This window comes from Ochotona curzoniae, unplaced genomic scaffold, assembly GCF_017591425.1.
Source record: "Ochotona curzoniae isolate NIBS_2020 unplaced genomic scaffold, NIBS_Ocur_1.0 scaffold_3835, whole genome shotgun sequence".
Classification (NCBI taxonomy): domain Eukaryota; kingdom Metazoa; phylum Chordata; class Mammalia; order Lagomorpha; family Ochotonidae; genus Ochotona; species Ochotona curzoniae.
In genome coordinates, this window is record NW_024467114.1 from 28,603,081 (window position 1) to 28,620,515 (window position 17,435).

The 17,435-nt window shown below is 51.0% G+C and overlaps 1 protein-coding gene across 3 annotated transcripts in view; it reads left to right on the top strand.

Moving 5' to 3' along the window:
• The first annotated feature begins 582 nt into the window (after window positions 1-582).
• Window positions 583-17,435, top strand: part of IGF2BP3 (insulin like growth factor 2 mRNA binding protein 3) — a 106,839-nt gene continuing 89,986 nt past the window's right edge. For 2 of the 3 annotated variants that reach the window (XM_040964976.1, XM_040964977.1), the window contains exons 1-2: window positions 666-893; window positions 1,645-1,705. In XM_040964976.1, coding sequence (XP_040820910.1) covers window positions 719-893; window positions 1,645-1,705 — 236 coding nt within the window. In that variant the 5' untranslated portion in view covers window positions 666-718. Of the gene's footprint in view, window positions 894-1,644; window positions 1,706-17,435 lie in introns of all 3 variants that reach the window. The other variant, XM_040964978.1, reaches the window with a different exon arrangement.

The window sequence follows — 17,435 nt, forward strand, 5'->3', positions numbered from 1 at the left end:
GCAAACTCGGCGGCGCCCCCCGCCCCCACCGCTTCTCTCTCCCTTTCTCTTCCTCGGAAACCCACTCTAATTGAGGCGCTGGGATTCCTCACGAGACGTTGATTTGTAGCTGGAACACGTGGCTCATTCAAAAAAGCCGGACACTCGGAGCGGATTTTTCCGCCGCCGCCGCCCGCGCGCGCCTCCCTCCTGCTCGCCGCCCCGCGGGCGCTTGGCGGGGAGGCGGCGCCGCGCTCGCGCCGGGCGCTATTTTCGCGGCGCTGCCGGGGCCGGGGCCGGGGCCGGGGCCTGGGGGGGGCGCGCCGAGGAGTTGCCGCCCCTCCTCTCCCCTCCCTTCCCGTCCGCTCCCCTCCCCCGCCCGGCTGGTCCCGCCTCCTCCTCCTCCTCTTCGGAGTTGGGAAGACTCGTGGATGCGTCTGGGCCGGAGCCGGGCTTTTGCTTTTTTTTTTTTTTTCTTTTCTTTCTTTTTTTTTTTTTTTTGGAAACACCCAGAAAGGGGCACCCACGAGCCTTTTGACGCTGGTTTCCGCCCCGGCCCCCGGGCTCGGCGCTCGCGCTGCGCGAATCTCCACTACGAGAAGTCGTGGACCCCACCGTCCCCCAGCTGGTTTTTAATTTTTCGTTTTCTTGCCCATTTTGTTTCCTGTTTTTTTTTTTAATTTTTAAAATTCCTTTCGAGCCACGTTCTCTTCCCCCACCACCATCAGCCTCCTTCACGATGAACAAACTGTACATCGGGAACCTGGGCGAGGACGCGGCGCCCTCGGACCTGGAAAGTATCTTCAAGGACGCCAAGATCCCGGTGTCGGGCCCCTTCCTGGTGAAAGCGGGCTACGCCTTCGTGGACTGCCCGGACGAGGGCTGGGCCCTCAAGGCCATCGAGGCGCTTTCAGGTGGGCCCCGGCCCTGGCCGCGCCGCGCTCCGACTCTGCGGGACCCCCGTGTCTCCTCAGGCCGCCGGGGACGAGGCCCGAGCGCCTGGGGGTGGTCCTTGGCGCGACTCCCGCTGCCCTAACCCGGGGGTCTCTCGCGGGCCAGGGGCGTGGAGGAGTGTGCGGACGCGCTGTCAAGAAAGCTCCGCGCGGGCCCAGGCGCGTGTTCCAGGCCCCGGCTCGGGCCGCGCGCTGGACGCCTGCTCGCTCGCCCTTCCTTCCTCCGGGCTTTGCTCTCTGCTCGTTCCTCGCTGCGCTAGCCGCCGCCGGCCCCCGCTGCCGAGGGGGCCCGTGGGGCTGGTGCCTCGCCCTAGCCGACGCGCCCAAGGGGGCAGGTGGGCTCGGGCGGCCTCTGGGGCGGAAAGGCTGCGCTCGCTCGTCGCCTCTCGGGGTCTCTTCGACCGGCTCGGCCCCGCCGCTGCGGGCGCGCTTCGCCGCTCTCGGTCTCCCTTCGCCCCGACCCCCCGAGTTTGTCCAACGTGGGGGTGGAAGTTGTCCCCTTGGGAGGCAGAAAGGGCCGAGGGCTGGGCTGCTGGCTGAGTGGCCCCTAGCTCCCGAGGGGCCCGCGCGGCCCACGCGCGCGCGGCGGCGGCGGCGCGGGCTTTGAGCCTCGCCGGGGTCTCGGGGCGGCCAGAGGCGCCGCCCAGGGTGCGGGGTTCTGGGGGTGCTGAGCTCCACCGGGCGCCTCACGCACCTCTCGTGTGTCTCGCAGGTAAAACGGAACTGCACGGGAAACCCATCGAAGTTGAGCACTCGGTCCCCAAAAGGCAGAGGTAAGCGGCTTTATTCTGTTCCCGCCCCATTGTTGGGAGCAGAGACTCCACGGAGCCGAGAACGTATCCCACCCTGCGCTGTCGTTGAACCGGCAGCTTCTCCTCTGCGAATGGGGGCTTGGAGAGGGTGGGCAGAGGAGGGGAGGGATTGGGTTGTGCTGGACCAGGGACCAAGGGCCGCCGGTGGCCCCAGCTGCTCGCTTATTGTGCTGCCGCCGCCGGTGATGCAAGGGGGTTCTGGCTAGGCTCTGACTGGGTAGGGGCTCTGGGCCGAGCAGGTCCAGGTGCAGCTGCAGGAAATCACACTCAGGTCCGCGTGGGATGTGGGCCACCGCCGGTGACCACACGCACCTGGAGGGCCCGCCCCGGGGCCAGGTGTGGCGACTCTACCCACCCGGAGCATGCTTCTGCCCCTGCCAGCGCACAGGCCATGCTGGGGGTCGGGGCTTCCCAGCCCAGCAGGGCCTTTCTGTCCCCACAGATTCTCAGGTCCCTGCCGCCCCAGTCTTTGTCTCTCTCGGAGCCCCGACGCCCCCCCCCCCGTCTTCCTGGGTCTGTGCATTGTATTTATTTTTGCTTTATTATTATTATTATTATTATTATTATTTTCTCACAGATAGCAGGGTGGGGAAAACGGGGGTTCGGGGCTGTTGAGTAGCGTGTGTGGTGCGTGCCACTTTGTAGTGTGCCTGCCTGCTGACTCTCAGGCTTTGACGCTTTTGGGCAAACAGGCTGTGTTTTCTAGAGCAGGCCGGATCCAGGCTCTGGGGCCCTGCGGGGTAGCGTCCGGGCTAGCCCAGGCCTTCCCGGGTCCTGCGGGGTGGGCCCCGTGGTGCCCCGCCGCCCTCGCCCCCCCATGCCTGCACTCCTAACCCGGGCCAAACAACCTAGCTAGGAGTGAATGGAAAGCGGGGTTGTGTGTCTGGCTCAGCGTGGGCGAGGCGTTTGCTGTGCGGTTGTTCTTGCGGTGCTGCGTGCAGGATCAACCACAGTGGCTCACAGCTGTGTTCCGGGCAAGGTATCTTCATGAATCTTGTCTGTAGGAGTGAGTTGTTTAGTGTTTGTGCGGATTTCTCTTAAATATGTGCTTACTTTTTCTTTAAGACAATGAGGCAGAAGGATCTTGAGTGACCGATTCGATTGAATTCAGTTTGGAAATGTTGGAAGGGGTCATTTCATGTAATGTAAACAACAAAAAATGCTAAAATAATTGCATTTGTGTCGAAAAGTGTCTCAGTGGATCTAATCTAGCAGGAGTTGAAAAACAGACGTCATAGCCCCCCGTGTAAAGAAATTTAAAGGTCTGTCATGTGAACTGGGCACCTCAAAAAAATAAATAATTAAAAAGGACCTTCTACAAATTCTGATTTCAGAGTTAGCCATTGTGTCTTAGCTTTGGTCAGGTGCCGAAAGAAAGGAAGCAAATGGTTATCTTTTAAGCACTGGTGTTTGAACGGTGGGGAGCGTTCTGAAACGCAAACAAGCAGTGTCTTGTTTGAGGTAGACTGGTTAACCTACATGCAGAGGCACCTGAGTGGCTTCACCGCTGCTTTCCCTCTCCAAAGTTGTGGGTTTCTTCCCATGTGTGGGGAGTTAATTTGGAAGCGTCATGTGGTGCCCACTGCTTGCTTTAGATTTGTGCCCAGCCCTGTTACTTTATTACAGCCAGGAGTTCCTCTTTGAGAAAGCATGTAAGGTGCCATGTTAGTGGCAGCAAGTGTCTGGGAGGAACTTTTTCAAGTTTGTAAACATTTTGACATTTTGAAGCTGGTTTTTACACTAGCATTACATTGTGTCACTAGCAGCCTGAAGGGGTAAAATACATTGGAATTTTTTAAAGCATTAATTTGAGAGAACTATCAAGGACTGTAAATCCTTTGCTTTTATTCAGAGATCTTAAAAAGAGTCAGTCCTCTCTCTGCTCCAGGAAATTCACTGGAAATTGGTATTACCGTTTGCTTTCACTTAACACCCAACCCTCTGAGTTGCGGTGTAGTTTTCCTTATCTGAGCTGTTCCATTGCCTGCCCAGGCTCTGGGAGAGGGCAGAGAAGGGTCCAGATGGCCAGTGTCCGGTACCTGATGGCCATGAGAGAAATTTGAGAGCTGTAGACCACTTTTCGCTAAGGAAGCTTGTGGGACGTGAGAGTGGAATGCTGTATGCTTGGCAGTCATTTCGTTCAGACCGGTCATTGTGGCTCCCACAGAGGTTCAGCCATGACCTTTCTACCTGCTGTGCAAGGCTTGTCGGGAGCCTAGTGTGCCCCTTCTGATGGCTGCTGGGGAGAGGGATGAGTGAACTTGCAGCCTGGGAACAGGGGAGCGGGCCCTGGAGGCGTTTGGCTGCATGGCAGGCTGGTCTAGCTCCCGCTACCAGGGAGCTGGGGAGCTGGGCGGGACCCTTTCAAGGAAGGACATTGTTGAGCTTGCTGGAGACCAAGCTTAGCTCCCGAAGAGATTACTTGCCTCCTGGGGGAATGTAGAAGGAATGTGGCTTTTCTGCATTCAAACACAACCCCCCCCCCCCTTGGGAAGATTGTGTCAGCCTCCCCCAGCTCTGGAGAACCCCCTGCCTGCCCCTAGGGGCACACAAAGGACAGTGCTTGTGGTGGGCTTCTTCACTCCCTCCCCCCCCCAGGTGTGGGCTTGCATCTGTCCAGCTTCTTCCCTGGAGGTCTGGGTGAGTGTGGACTTAGTTGTAACTTTGAAAGACTGTAGCTGAATTTGATTGGAAGAGCGGCTGGTGAATTTGTGGACTTTGCTGTGTGATTTTATAAATAGTACTGATGTGGTGTTGTGTTGTGGGCTGTTGGGCATGAGAGGGAAGGGGAAATTCGCTGACGCTGGGCAACTGAGAAGATGGTGGTTTTAGTTCAATTTCCATGGCTTTTTAGAATTATGAAAATCATGTCTCCCATCTTCAGATGTTTACAGTTTGCAATGGGACTTCCTCATGATTCAGTTGTTAGTGTTGATTGGGATTATGGATAGCTGAAATGGTTTAGGTAAAGGAGAGAAAACTTACTGTTACTGTTTCAGCTTTGAAGAGAACTTTGGAAGCCTACAGTGAGTGGTGCCTAAACTTAAAGGTCCATGTTTATTTTGCTTCCTTAAAAAAGGAAACGAACTTTTAAAATTACTTTTCATGTGAGAATCTTGCGTTTAGCATACAAATTGGGTACAGCATCCTGAAAATCTGGGAGGTGGGGGTTAAAGTGAGCACACTAAAGAGGCTCCTGAGGAGGTAGTGTCGCCTTGCAGTAGCTGTTAAGTATAGAGTACTGTGACACCTGGCCAGCTGTGTGCCCACTGCCAGGACTCCTAACCTGGGGGGTGGGGGGCTCTGCTGTAAATGGTGAACGCTTTAGCACAGGTGTGGTTAGCTGCTCCTTATCAGTGCAGTTAAGGGGAGGCTGATGACTTGGAGACTTTCTCACACCTGCAGAGACTTGAGTTTCTGAATGGGTGAAAGCTTTCTCTAGACTGGTGAGGATTGTAACTGGGGGCAAACCTCCTGTGGTTAGCTTTAAGATCAGCAATGCCTGACTGGTTGAAGCTGGAGAGGTTTGTGGTTTGTTTTAATAAAATCTCAATACATTAAGAAAGGATTTGGAATGCTATTCTTCCTTTGGCCCTTGTAGGGTGTAAGCATATCGGTGAGTTCGCCCATCTGTCTACCCAGGAACTCCCCAAATGCCCGTAGCTGTCAGGGTGGGGGAGCTAGGCACTGGAAACTGTCGGGTCTCCATGTGAGTGGCAGAGACCTCGCTGCTTTGAGCCCTTAGTTGCTGTCTCCCAGGGTGCGCATCAGCAGGAAGCTGGAACTGGGTGGGGTGGAGGGCTGGAGCCAGGGATGGGACACAGGCACTGTAACTCAGACGTGATCGGCTTCACCACTAAGCCAGTGCCTACCCTGCCCCTAGTAGAAATTTTGCCAGTTCTGTGAGTCCCAGTGAGCAGTTCCTGGACATGGCAGTGCGTTGGACTCAGAAGTGAGGTGTGTGCCTGGAGCCTGAGGAGTGTGGCATGTGCTTGTTGGGGGTTTGAGAGTCTGGGGCTCTGTTTCTGGAAGCTTTCCTCTTGATTTGTGTGAGCACTAGCATTCTCTGGTGAGGCCGCAGGCTGCTCTGATACGCCATGAAGGGCGTATTTTGTTCTGAGGTTTTGCCGCTGTGCTTGAAACCAGTCGTTGGTGAAGACTTCAAAAAAACATCCTCGGCCATTACAGACATCTGGGGTTTTCCCTGTAAAAGAGCTTGACTTGAGTTTTCATGAATCTTGAGGTAACTCGTTTGCTTTTGCACGTCTTGGACAGAAATTAAGAGGGAAGTGATCTTTGCTGTGCTTTGAAATTTTCTCTTTTAAAGGTTTATGTATTTCATTTGAAAGTCGTAAGAGTTACAGAGTGGGAGAGACAGCTTCTGTTGGTTCGCTTCCCGAATGGCTGCAGCAGCCAGAGCTGGGCTGTTTGGAAACTGGGAGCTTCTTCCTGATCTTCCACATGAATACAGGGCCCCAAGTCCACTGCTTTCCCAAATCAATAGCAGGGAGCCAGATCAGAAGTGGATGTTGCTGCTGGTAGTGGTTTTATTCACTCACCACAGTGCTGCCCTGAGGCTCTCAATGGAGGATTAAGATTGTGAGTTCAAGTGGCCCAGTTACTACTGTCCTAAGCAACACTCAGGCTATAGCTACTCTAGAGTAACTGTGTTTTCAAAAGGTACAAATTGCCTTGCTCAGTCTCTGGCAGTTCGTTTGGGCCCGGGAGGAAGGAGAGGCGGAAAGATGATTCGCCGTGCTATTCTTAGCCAGGCTTTGGCCTCTGATTCAAGCTCCTGGAGTCATCAGGCAGGAGGTGGCAGTGTGGTAGCGATGGCTGAGGAGTGGGATCCGCTCTCTGCCCTGAAAATCGGCTCTTTACCAGTTGGCTTGGGCTGCCAGGATTTTGCTTGCAGGCGGGTGGCACGCGTAGTTTTGAGTACCCCATTAAACTGAGGGTGTAATTTATCAGGGTCTGAAATTGCTGTTTGGCAAGAGTTCAGTATTGGTAAATAAACAGTTATAAATATTAATACAGCATGTGAATTTTATTGCCCTGAAGAGTAATACTCAGTACATAAACTGTACATATTTTAGAGAATTATCCTGAGACCGTTTAACTTGATAGGAAATGTTTGAAGTGATTGCCGCTGTGTTCTTGGAGGACTCTGGTGGCGCAGGGAGAACAGGGAGGACTGAGTGCACGGAGCATGTGACAGGAGTCGTGCGGGCAGTTATGAGCATGGTGTTTCCATTAACTGCTGCTGCACACCAAAGCAGCCCCGAAACGTGGAGGCTCAGTGTGGCACCTCGCTCTCTCAGGATGCTGTTAGCAGGCTGCTTCTGCCCTGGGTCATTCACTGAACCTGGAGAAGATTCCCAAGAAGGCTTCACTGGCGGATCTGGCCCTTTGGTGCTTGGGGCTGTTCTCCACAGGCTGGGCTTCTTCCCTCAGTAGTATCCTGAACTTTTTTTTTCTGGCACAGGGACTGACTATCCCCAAGGACAATGGAAGCCACTAGGCCCCTTTTATTCATTTATTTAAGAGGCAGAAACTGTTTTCCTCTTTTTATTTTTTATTTTATTTTAGTTTTCCTTTTTTTTTTTTTTAAAGTTATTTTTATTGTAAAGTCAGATATACAGAGAGGAGGAGAGACAGAGAGGAAGCTCTTCAGTCTGATGGTTCACTCCCTAAGCGGCCACAATGGCCAGAACTGGGCCGGTCTGAAGTCAGGAGTTCAGAGCCTCTTCTGGGTCTCTCATGTGGATGCAGGGTCCCAAGGCGTTGAGTCAGCCTCAACTGCTTTTCTAGGCTACAAGCAGGGAGTTGGATGGGAAGCAGGGCTGCCAGGATTAGAACCGGTGCCTATGTAGGATCCTGCCGTGTTCAAGGTGAGGACGTTAGCCGCTAGGCTACAGTGCCGGGCCTAGAGCTTTCCTCTTTGCTCCATGCCCTGAATGAATGCAATGGCCAGGGATTGGCAAGGCTGAAGTTGGCCACCAGGAATTTCACCTGAACTTCCTACCTGGAGAGCCAGTAGCTCAAGGACTTGGGGCCACTTGGTGCTGCTTTCCAAGGCTTGATAGCAGGGAGCAGGATCGGAAGTGGAGTAGCCAGGAGCCCAGCTTGTGCTCCAATGGAATACCGACTTCACAGGCGGTGACTGAGCCCAGCTGCCTCGCAATGCCAGCTCCGGCTAGTTCTCTTACAGGCTAACTCCGTGACCACGTGTTTGAGCTAGCAGTGCCCCACATGGATTTAAGATCCAGTTCTACCCTCAGTCCCAACTTCCTGGAATTGATGGAGACACTGGGATGCAGCTGAGATGGTGCAAGTAATTACATCCCTGATGGGAGCCAGTTCGAGTCCCAGCTGCTCCACTTCCAGTTTTGCTCCCTGCTAATGTACCTGGGAAAGCAGCAAGGATGGCCCCAGTTCCCGCGAAGGAGATTGGGGTGAAGCTCCTGGTTTTGGCCTGGCCCAGTCTTAGCCTTTGTAACCATCTATGGAATAAAGTAACCCATGGAAGTGCTCTTTATCTCTCCTCTCTGTAAGTATGCCTTTCACGTAATTGTCCTTTCAAAAAAAAATTTCCCTAAGTCTTAGAAACAAAATGCTGAAGGGCACAGCTCCCAGTGGCACCTGAGTTTCCCTCCGCAGGAGTCACCACTCTGACAGATGGCATCGTCTCCCAGCCACTTGCTGCGGCTGAGTCATCCTGTCCCTCTGCTCGTCTGATCTCCTTCACCTAGTCCATCACAGATCTTCACTACTCAGGTATTTTATGTTCCGAGCATTCTGAAGCCACTGCTCGTGTCCTCCTCCAGTCTCTAGAAGATCTGTATAGATGATGCTGCGTGCCTGCTGCTCAGCCATCTACCCACTGTCCTGTGCACCAGAACACAGGTCTCTTTTGCTGGAATCTGCACTGATGGAGACTCAGACAAGTAACCGTGTTCTGCTGTTGAATCTGTCCTTTAAATAGAATCATTTATTTGAGAGAGAGGGAGGGACAGCATTCTCATCCAGTGATGTACTCTGACAGCCTGCTGTGGTTTAGGCCTGGCCAGAGGCTGAAGTCAGGAGCTGAGAGCTTCATCTTGATCTCCCACGTGGGAGCTCGAGCCCAAACACTTGGGCCGTCTTTCGTTGCTTTCCCAGGTGCGGTCACAGGGAGCCAGATTGGAAGTGGAGCAGCTAGGACTCAGACTGCTGCGCATGTAGGATGCTGGTGCTGCAGGCAGCTACTTTACCTGCTAGATCACAATGCTTATTAAACTTTAAATTAAGAAGTGGAGGGCTCAGTGCAGTAACCTAGCAGCTGAAGTTCTCACCTTGCACATTCCCGGGATCCCATATGGGTGGCGGTTCATATCCCGGCTGCTCCACTTCCCATACAGCTCCCAAAGCCTTGGGCCATCCTCGACTGCCTTCCCGGGCCACAGGCAGGGAACTGGATGGGAAGCGGGGCCGCCAGGATTAGAACCGGCGCCTATATGGGATCCCAGGCGTGCAAGGCGAGGACCTTAACCACTGCGCCACCACGCCAGGCCCAAAATAAATAAAAGTTAAAGAAGTTGAGAAGATATTTGTACATACCAGTCTGGGGTAAGGGGAAAGAGGGAGTGCAGTAAAAACCCCGGGGGAGTTTTAGTTTGTGGAATTTGAAGTCTCGGGACTGGGTGAAATCACAGAGGTTGGAGCCTGGGCCCAAGAGGACAGAGACCAGTGAAGGGTGAGTGAGGGTGCTTTGGTAGCAGATAGCAGGCACTGGTTACTTAGAGAGGTGAGTGAAGAAAGTCTGTGGAGGAAGAGGAGGGGTCATCTCCCATGTGGAATACCAGCGCCAGGTTGTGGTTTTACAGGGATTAATAAGCAAATGGGGGTGGTGTTCAGTCTGCACGTGCTGGTCTGTGCCGATCCGGAGCCAAGAGCCAGGAACTTCCTCCAAAATGGAGGGAAATGTGCTTGGAATTGGGGTTGATCATGGAAGGACATTCAGGTAACCTGGCCTTCCTTCCTTCCTTCCTTCCTTCCTGCCTTCCTTCCTGCCTTCCTTCCATCCTGCCTGCCTTCCTGCCTTCCTGCCTTCCTGCCTTCCTGCCTTCCTTCCTGGTTTTAAAGGCAGAGATAGGGAGATGAAGCAGAGACAGAATGAGCTTCTATCTGATGATTTCCTCCCCAAATGCTCACGATGATCAGTGCTGGCCAGGCTGAACCCAGGAGCCTGGAACTCCATCTGGGTCTCCTTGCCTCTGTGACAGGTGTCCAAGCATCTTGTCATCAGTTGCTGTCTTCCCAGGTGATGAGCAGGAAGCTGGATCAGAAGCAGAGAGACAGGATTCAAAGCTAGCGTTGCAGATGGTGGTTTTATGGACTGTACCACAACACCAACGCTTGCATCCTGTTTTAACATAGAAAATGAGACTTTTTGGCTTTGAGGTATGTTTTAGCAGTTTCGCCTTCCTGTGAATGAATTGCAGAGGTGAAAGGGGACCAAAGGAGATAAGAGGTAGGACAGAGGGCACAGGGAGGGAAACTCAAGGGCTTTGTCTGGGGAGAGTGACTGACTCATGGGGATGGGCTCCTGGGTTGTAAAAGAGGTAGGGGTGTATGGAGCGGAGTCCATGGGGGCGCAGGGAGGCCCCTCTCTGGCCCAGCTCCTTATCGAGTTTGGGAGGGCCCTGGCTTGCACAAGGAAGTCTCTCTAACTTTAGATCTCATTGAGGAGCCTAGAAAGGGAAAATCATACTGAAACTTTGATTAGGAACCCCGTTTTTCTGTTTCTCTGAAGAGTCTCTGCAAGAAGGTGAGATGGAGCCTTTAGGTCAGGGTTTGAAGCCTTGCTCCATTGAACCAGATGCATGGCATTGTTGAAGGGAGAAGACACTGAGGGGCTGTGGCTTGGGATGGAAGTGGTACTTCATGGGGACCTGCAGCCCAGGTGTGAGGCCCCAACACAGTGTTGGGCAGTGGCTGCTCCAGTGGCCGCTGTTTTCTTTGCCTTTGAGACTCAGAGGTTGGGCCTGGGTAGATGTAGCTGACTGGGATCAGAGCTGGTGGTGAAAGCACAGATCTTACTGGAGAGAGGTGGGTTTTGTTATTTACAGTAAGCATGTAATAGCTTTTTCTTTTTAAAAAAGATTTTTATTAATTGAAAAGCTAAGTTACAGAGAGACAGGAGAGATTATCCATCTATTGGTTCACTCCCCAAATAGCTGCAAGCTGGGAGCAGGGTGGGAAGTGGAGTGGCTGGGACATGAACTGCTGCCCATAAAGGACCCTGGCATGTTCAAGGTGAAGGTTTTTTTTTTTTTCCTAAGATTTATTTATTTATTTATTTTATTACAAAGTGAGATATACAGAGAGGAGGAGAGACAGAGAAGAAGATCTTCCGTCCGATGATTCACTCCCCAAGTGAGCACAACGGCCGATACTATGCTGATCCGAAGCCAGGAGCCTCTTCTGGGTCTCCCGCGCGGGTGCAGGGTCTCAAAGCTTTGGGCTGTCCTTGACTGCTTTCCCAGGCCACAAGCGGGGAGCTGGATGGGAAGCAGGGCTGCTGGGATTAGAACCGGTGCCCATATGGGATCCCGGGCGTGCAAGGCGAGGACCTTAACCACTGTGCCACCGCGCCGGGCCCAATGTTGTTTTTTTTTAAACGATTTATCCGAAGCAGATTTGCAGAGAAGGAGATACAGATCTTTTGTCTGCTGCTGGTTCACTCTTCAAGTGGCTGCACCAGCCAGAACTGAGCTAATCCAAAGCCAGGAGCCAGGAGCTTTCCCAGGTCTCTCACATCTGTACAAGGTTCCAAGGCTATCCTCTACTGCTTTCTGAGGCCACAAGCAGGGAGAGCTGGCTGGGAAGTGGAGCAGCTGGCACATGAACCAGTGCCCATATGGAATCCTGGGAATGTACAAGGTGAGGATTTAGCTACTGAGCCATTGTGCCAGACCCGGTTGAAATTTTTCATTTCCATTTCTATGTGTGCACAGATAGGCACACCACTACCCATTTCTGTGTGGAATTTCAGGAATAAATTCCTCCTTACAGCTTTATAAGAAGTTTTAGTTTTCCAAGTGTGGTTTGAGTGCCTGTGTTCACAGTTGGTTCCATGGTGGGGTCAGACCTGGGCTGAAAATTTCAAGGAGGCCGGTGACTTTGATCTTGTTCTGTCTGAATCTCTGGGTGGTGGAGCAGTGATCCTCATGGGGGACTGTCACTGCTGCAAGTGAATATTTTCAACCCATGGCAAGCTGTGTGGGATGTATGGGATGGTACAGGTAGCACAGCGAGGCCTTGGGCTTGGCCTGGGCCCAGACACAGCAGGGGTAGTTACAGACAGTCAGCATGGAGAAAGCTGAAGGGGCAGCAGGAGCCCAGGTAAGTGTGAAGCCCCGTGGTGTGGGGGAGAAGATGCAAGCTGTTTGGGATTAAAGAGGCTCCAGTGTGAGGCCACATGGTATTGGGGCAGGGCCTAGAAGGGTGTCTGGTGGAGCCACTGTCATTTTCCATGTGTTCTCCTCAGCCTTCTGCAGTTCATGTCATTTAGCAGGTGGAGATGTGGATGGCTGAGAAGACTTGAGCCCCAGATTCCTTTTGGGATCTGCCCACTGCTCTGCCTCTGGTGGTAAATGGGAATGGCTGTGCTCCCAGAACCCACCATATGGAGTTGAGAGCTGTGGTGAGGATGCCCTCTGCTAGGGTAATTAAGAGGTACGGGACTAAGTACCCGTAGTAAGTTTGAGCCCATGTTAGGTTAAGACTATCGATGGCCAAGGCCATCATTAACAGTGACAGCTAAAGCTCCTGGTAGTAGTTGATTTTTATTACCCAGTTTTGGAGAAAATGAGGCAGGCTTAGACATACTATTAACTCTGTGAGGTTAGGGTAACAGCTCAGCACAGGGTGGGGTGATGTGGTGGGGGAAGGCCAGTGGTGTCTTCTCACTGGGGAAGAGCATATGGTTCTCTGAACTTGGGCAAACTGGTTAAACTGTAGAGATCTCATTTTTTGGTATGTCTTTTAAAGATTTACTTTTTTTAAATTGGAAAGACAGAGTTACAGAGTAAAGCAGAGATAGGAAGATCTTCTATCTGTTGGTTCGATTCCCAGTTAGCCACAATGGCTGGAACTGAGCTGATCTGAAGCCAGGAGCTTCTTCTGGATCTCCCACATGGGTGCCGGGTACCAAGGCTTTTGGCAGTCCTCTACTGCTTTCCCAGGCCACAAGCAGGAAGCTGGATGGGAAGTGGAGCAGCTGGGATACTAACTGGTGCCCATATATGATCCTGGCACATGCAAGACAAGGACTTTAGCCACTAGGCTACTGTGCCAGTCCGCTGTTTTTAAAGCTAGGAGCCAAGAACTTCTTCCAGATCTCTCACATGGATGCAGGGACACAAGCACTTGGCTGCTTGCCACTGCTCTCCCAGGTGCATTAGCGGGCGCTAGATCAGAGATGGAGCAGGTGGTACAGGAGCTGGTGCCATGTGACCCCAGTTTCTTATTTTAAAAAACTGACTCTTCAGGACTCTTGGGAATGCAATGATGACCTTTGTAAAGGACTTCTTAGTTCTCTGGCACTTGAATGTGATGTTTTCAGAGTTGTGCATTTATCTTGCGATGGGAAAGAAGGCGTGGTGAGTACAGTACCGTGGCTTACATCTCATGTACAGAGATACACAGGCGAGGTTCACAGCTTTTCAGCCGTGAGTGAATTCAGAAATTCATAAAATCAGAAATTCAGAATTACTTTACATTTGTTTGTCTTAAAATCCCTAAAATGGGTTTAGTTAGGAAGTGATCTTGAGAGCAATACATGAGGAATTAAAGAACCACTGATTTCAGAGAGTTAGACAGTGGAACAAATGGACATTGCATAAGAGGGGCAGATGAGGACAGCTCAATCTAGATAAGAAGAAAGATCCAGGTTTGATTTTGTAAGATTTATTTATTTTTATTGCAAAGTCAGATACATATATAGAGAGAAGAGGAGAGAAGGAGAAACATCTTCCATTTGATGGTTCACTCCCCAAGTGGCCGCAGCAACTGGTGCTGCACTGATCCGAAGCCAGGATCCAGGAGCTCTTGGAGCTCTTCCAAGTCTCCCACGTAGGTGCAGGGCCTCAACTGCTTTCCCAGGCCACAAGCAGGGAGCTGGATGGGAAGCGGGGCTGCCGGGATTAGAACTGGCGCCCATATGGGATCCCGGGCATTCAAGGCGAGGACTTTTAACCACTAGGCTATCGTGCCTTGCCCTTGTGTAAAATTTTAAAAGAGGACCCCCCTGGAGGTCCTTTTTTTCCTTTTGCTGAAAACAAACTTTATGTTCAACAAATTGTAAGCAGTTTGAAGTGATAATATCTTAGGAAATTAGAAAGGAATAGCTGCAGAAGACCCTCCCCCCCAGTATTTAATGATTTAAAGATTTGGCATAAATTATTCATCTGTCAGAAGAAATGTACTGGGTCAGTGCTGTGGTGTAGCAGGTGAAGCTGCTGTCCGCAGTGCCAGCATCCCAAGTGGGTGCGAGTTCATGTCCCAGCTGCTCCAGTTGTGCTCCAGCTCCCTGCTCATGCACTTGGGAAAGCAGTGGAGGAGGGCCCAAGTCCTTAATTCCTTACACTCACATAGGAGATCTGGAAGAATCTCCTGGCTTCTGTGCTTGGGCTGGTCTAGTTCCCCATTCTAGTCATTTGGGGAGTGAGCTAGAAGATGGAAGATTGTCTCTCTCTGTGACTTGCTTGTCAAAAACTGTGTGTGTGTGTGAGAGAGAGAGAGAGAGAGAGAGAGTGAGTAAATGCACTGGGAGTGCATGTTGTTGGTTGTGGTACCTATATTCCATATCCAAGAGGAATATTGCAGTCTTGACAATTAGGCTTTCCTTTGTGTGTCCCTATAACGTTCAGGGAAAGCAGCAGAAGATGGCTCAAATGCTTGACTTTCAGTCTCCCATCTGGGAGACTCAGCTACAGTTTCTGCTTTTGGCCTGATCTAGTGCCTGCTGTAGGTAGCGTTTGAGGGAATAATTCATTGTGTAAAAGATCTCTCTCATTTTGCATTTCAAATGAATACATCTAAAAGCAGAAAGTGTATCATTCTATCCAGGAATACTGCGGTGTGTTTATAGTGTTTGTAAGGACCAATACAGACTCCTGAATTGGCAGGGGGAGAACAGATGGAAAAAGTTCTGGGATATTTTGCAAAGCAGATATTTGAGGGAAAACTTCAGGATGCACATGTCTGGAAGGTTACCGGCTGCAGAGTGGGGAGTGGCGGTGCTAGTAGGAGATTTTTGATTAATACTCAAGAGGTTCTTGAATAAAACTTTGGATTTTGAGTGAAAGACCAGGGGCCTCCAAAATGGTCTATTATGCGCTTTTAAAATGAAATGATTTATTTATTTGAAAGGCAGAGTGACAGATCTTGTGTCTCCTGATTCTTTCCACCTTGGCTGCAATAGCCAGGGCTGGGCCAGACCAGCACCTGAAGCCCCAGCCTGGTCTCCTGTGTGAATGACAGAGCCTAAACTATATGAGCCAACTTTTGTTCTTTCCCAGACACATTAGCAAGAGAACAGATTGGAAGTTAAGTAGCCAGGACTTAAACCAGCACTTCTTCAATATGGGATGTAAATATCACATGTGGCAACTTAACTTACTGTGGCGCCATGCCTGGCTGCTGGAGGAAGAGGGGAAGTGTTAGGAAAAGGCACAGAGTGAGACCTTCCTTCCTAGCTCATATATTCATCTACTTTTAAACATTGTTATTTATTTTTATTGAAAGGCAAATTTGCAGAGAGAAGGAGAGACAGAAAGATCATCTTCTGTCTACTGATTCGTTCCCCAAGTGGTCACAACAGCTGGAGCTGAGCTGGTTCAAAGCCAGGAGCCAGGAGCTTCTCCTGGGTCTCCCATGTAGTGCAGGTCCCAAGACTTTGGGCCAACCTTTACTGCTTTCCTAGGCCACAAGCAGGGAGCTGGAAGGGAAATGGAGCAGCCGGGACACAAACCAAGACCCACATGGGATCCTAGTGCCCATATAGGCTCCTAGCATATGAAAAGCGAGGACTTTAGCTACTTAGCTACTGCGCCAGGCCCTGTTGTCATCTATTTTTAAAAATATTTATTTTATTGGAAAGATTGAATTCCAAAAGGAGAGGTAGAGATTTTCTATTCTAAATGCCATGCCAGCCTCCATAATTTTGTGTTTTTTATTTTGGTTTCTGATATTTATCAGATTCATTGTGATTTATACATTTTTTAAAAAATTTATGTATTTTAAGACCTATTTTTTACTTGAAAGGCAGATTTTTACAGAAAGAGGACAGAGAAGGTCTTCCATCTGCTGGTTCACTCCCCAAATGGCTGCAGCAGTCAGATCTGAGCCGATCCAGAGCAGGAATTTCTTCCAGGTCTCCCATGTGGGTGAAGAATCCCAAGGCTTTGGGCTGTCCTTTGATGCTCTCCCGTTCCATAAGAAGGGAGCTGGATGGGAAGTGGAGCAGCCAGGACATGAAGGACTTTCAGGCAGAGGATTAGATTAACTTGTTAAGCCATGGCACAGGCTTCAAAGATTTTTTTTTTTTTTTTTTTAATATTTGAAAAGAAGAGTTGTACAGAGAGGAGAGACGGAGTGAGAGAAATCTGTCTGCTGGTTCTCCCCTCAGATGTCTGAAATGGCTGAAACTGAGCCAATCTAAAGCCTGGAAACAGGAGTATCCTCTGGGTCTCCCATTTGGGTGCAGGGGCCCAAGGACCTGAGCCATCTTCTGCTTTCCCAGGTCATACGCAGGGAACTGAATGGGAAGTGGAGCAGCCAGGACTCAAACCGGTGCCCATGTGGGATGACAGTGCCCCAGGTGGAAGCTTAGCCCACTGTGCCATGGTGCTGCTTCTATAGACCGAATTCTATGAAAAAAAACAACATTCCTCTCCTCTCCCTTTTTCCCCTTCTCCTGTCCATCCTCCCTCTTGTAAGACAAACCCAGATATACCTATTTTCTGATTTACTCTGCAGCTGCCTGCCATGTCTGTGGCTGGGGCAGACAGAAGTTAGGAGTTGGGAATTCTGTATCTTCCTCTTGAGTGGCAAAGACCTCACTACTTGAGCCATCACCGCTGCCTGCCAGGGTCTGCATCCACAGGAAGTTGGAACTGGGAACAGAGCTGGGACATGAACCCAGGTCCTCCCATATGCGGTCCAGGTGTCCTCATGGGTAGCATAGCTACAAGGCCACACACTCATTTCCTTCAAGGGCATCATAAAAAAAAAAAAAAAAAAAAAAAAAACTTGCGTATTTTGGGGGCCTGGTACAGTGGCCCAGCGACTGAATCCTTGCTTTGTGTGTCCCAGGATCCCATGTGGGCACCTGTTTGTGTCCCTGCTGCTCCACTTCCCACCTAGTTCCCTACTTATGGCCTAATAGGGCAGTGGAGGATGGCCCAACATGGGAGACCTCGAGGAGGCTCCTGGCTTCTGGCTTCAGGCTTTGGATCGCCTCAGCATTGGCTCTGGCTGTTGTGGCAGCTGAATCAGCAGATGGCGTGTCTTTCTATGTCTCCTTTTTTCTGGAGTTTGCCTTTCTAGTAACAATGAGTATGAAGAATAAAGTGAGTACTAGTACAGTGTGTAGCCTTTTGATAAGTATTGAGGGCCAGCCCTTCAGTGTGAATAATGACTCAGT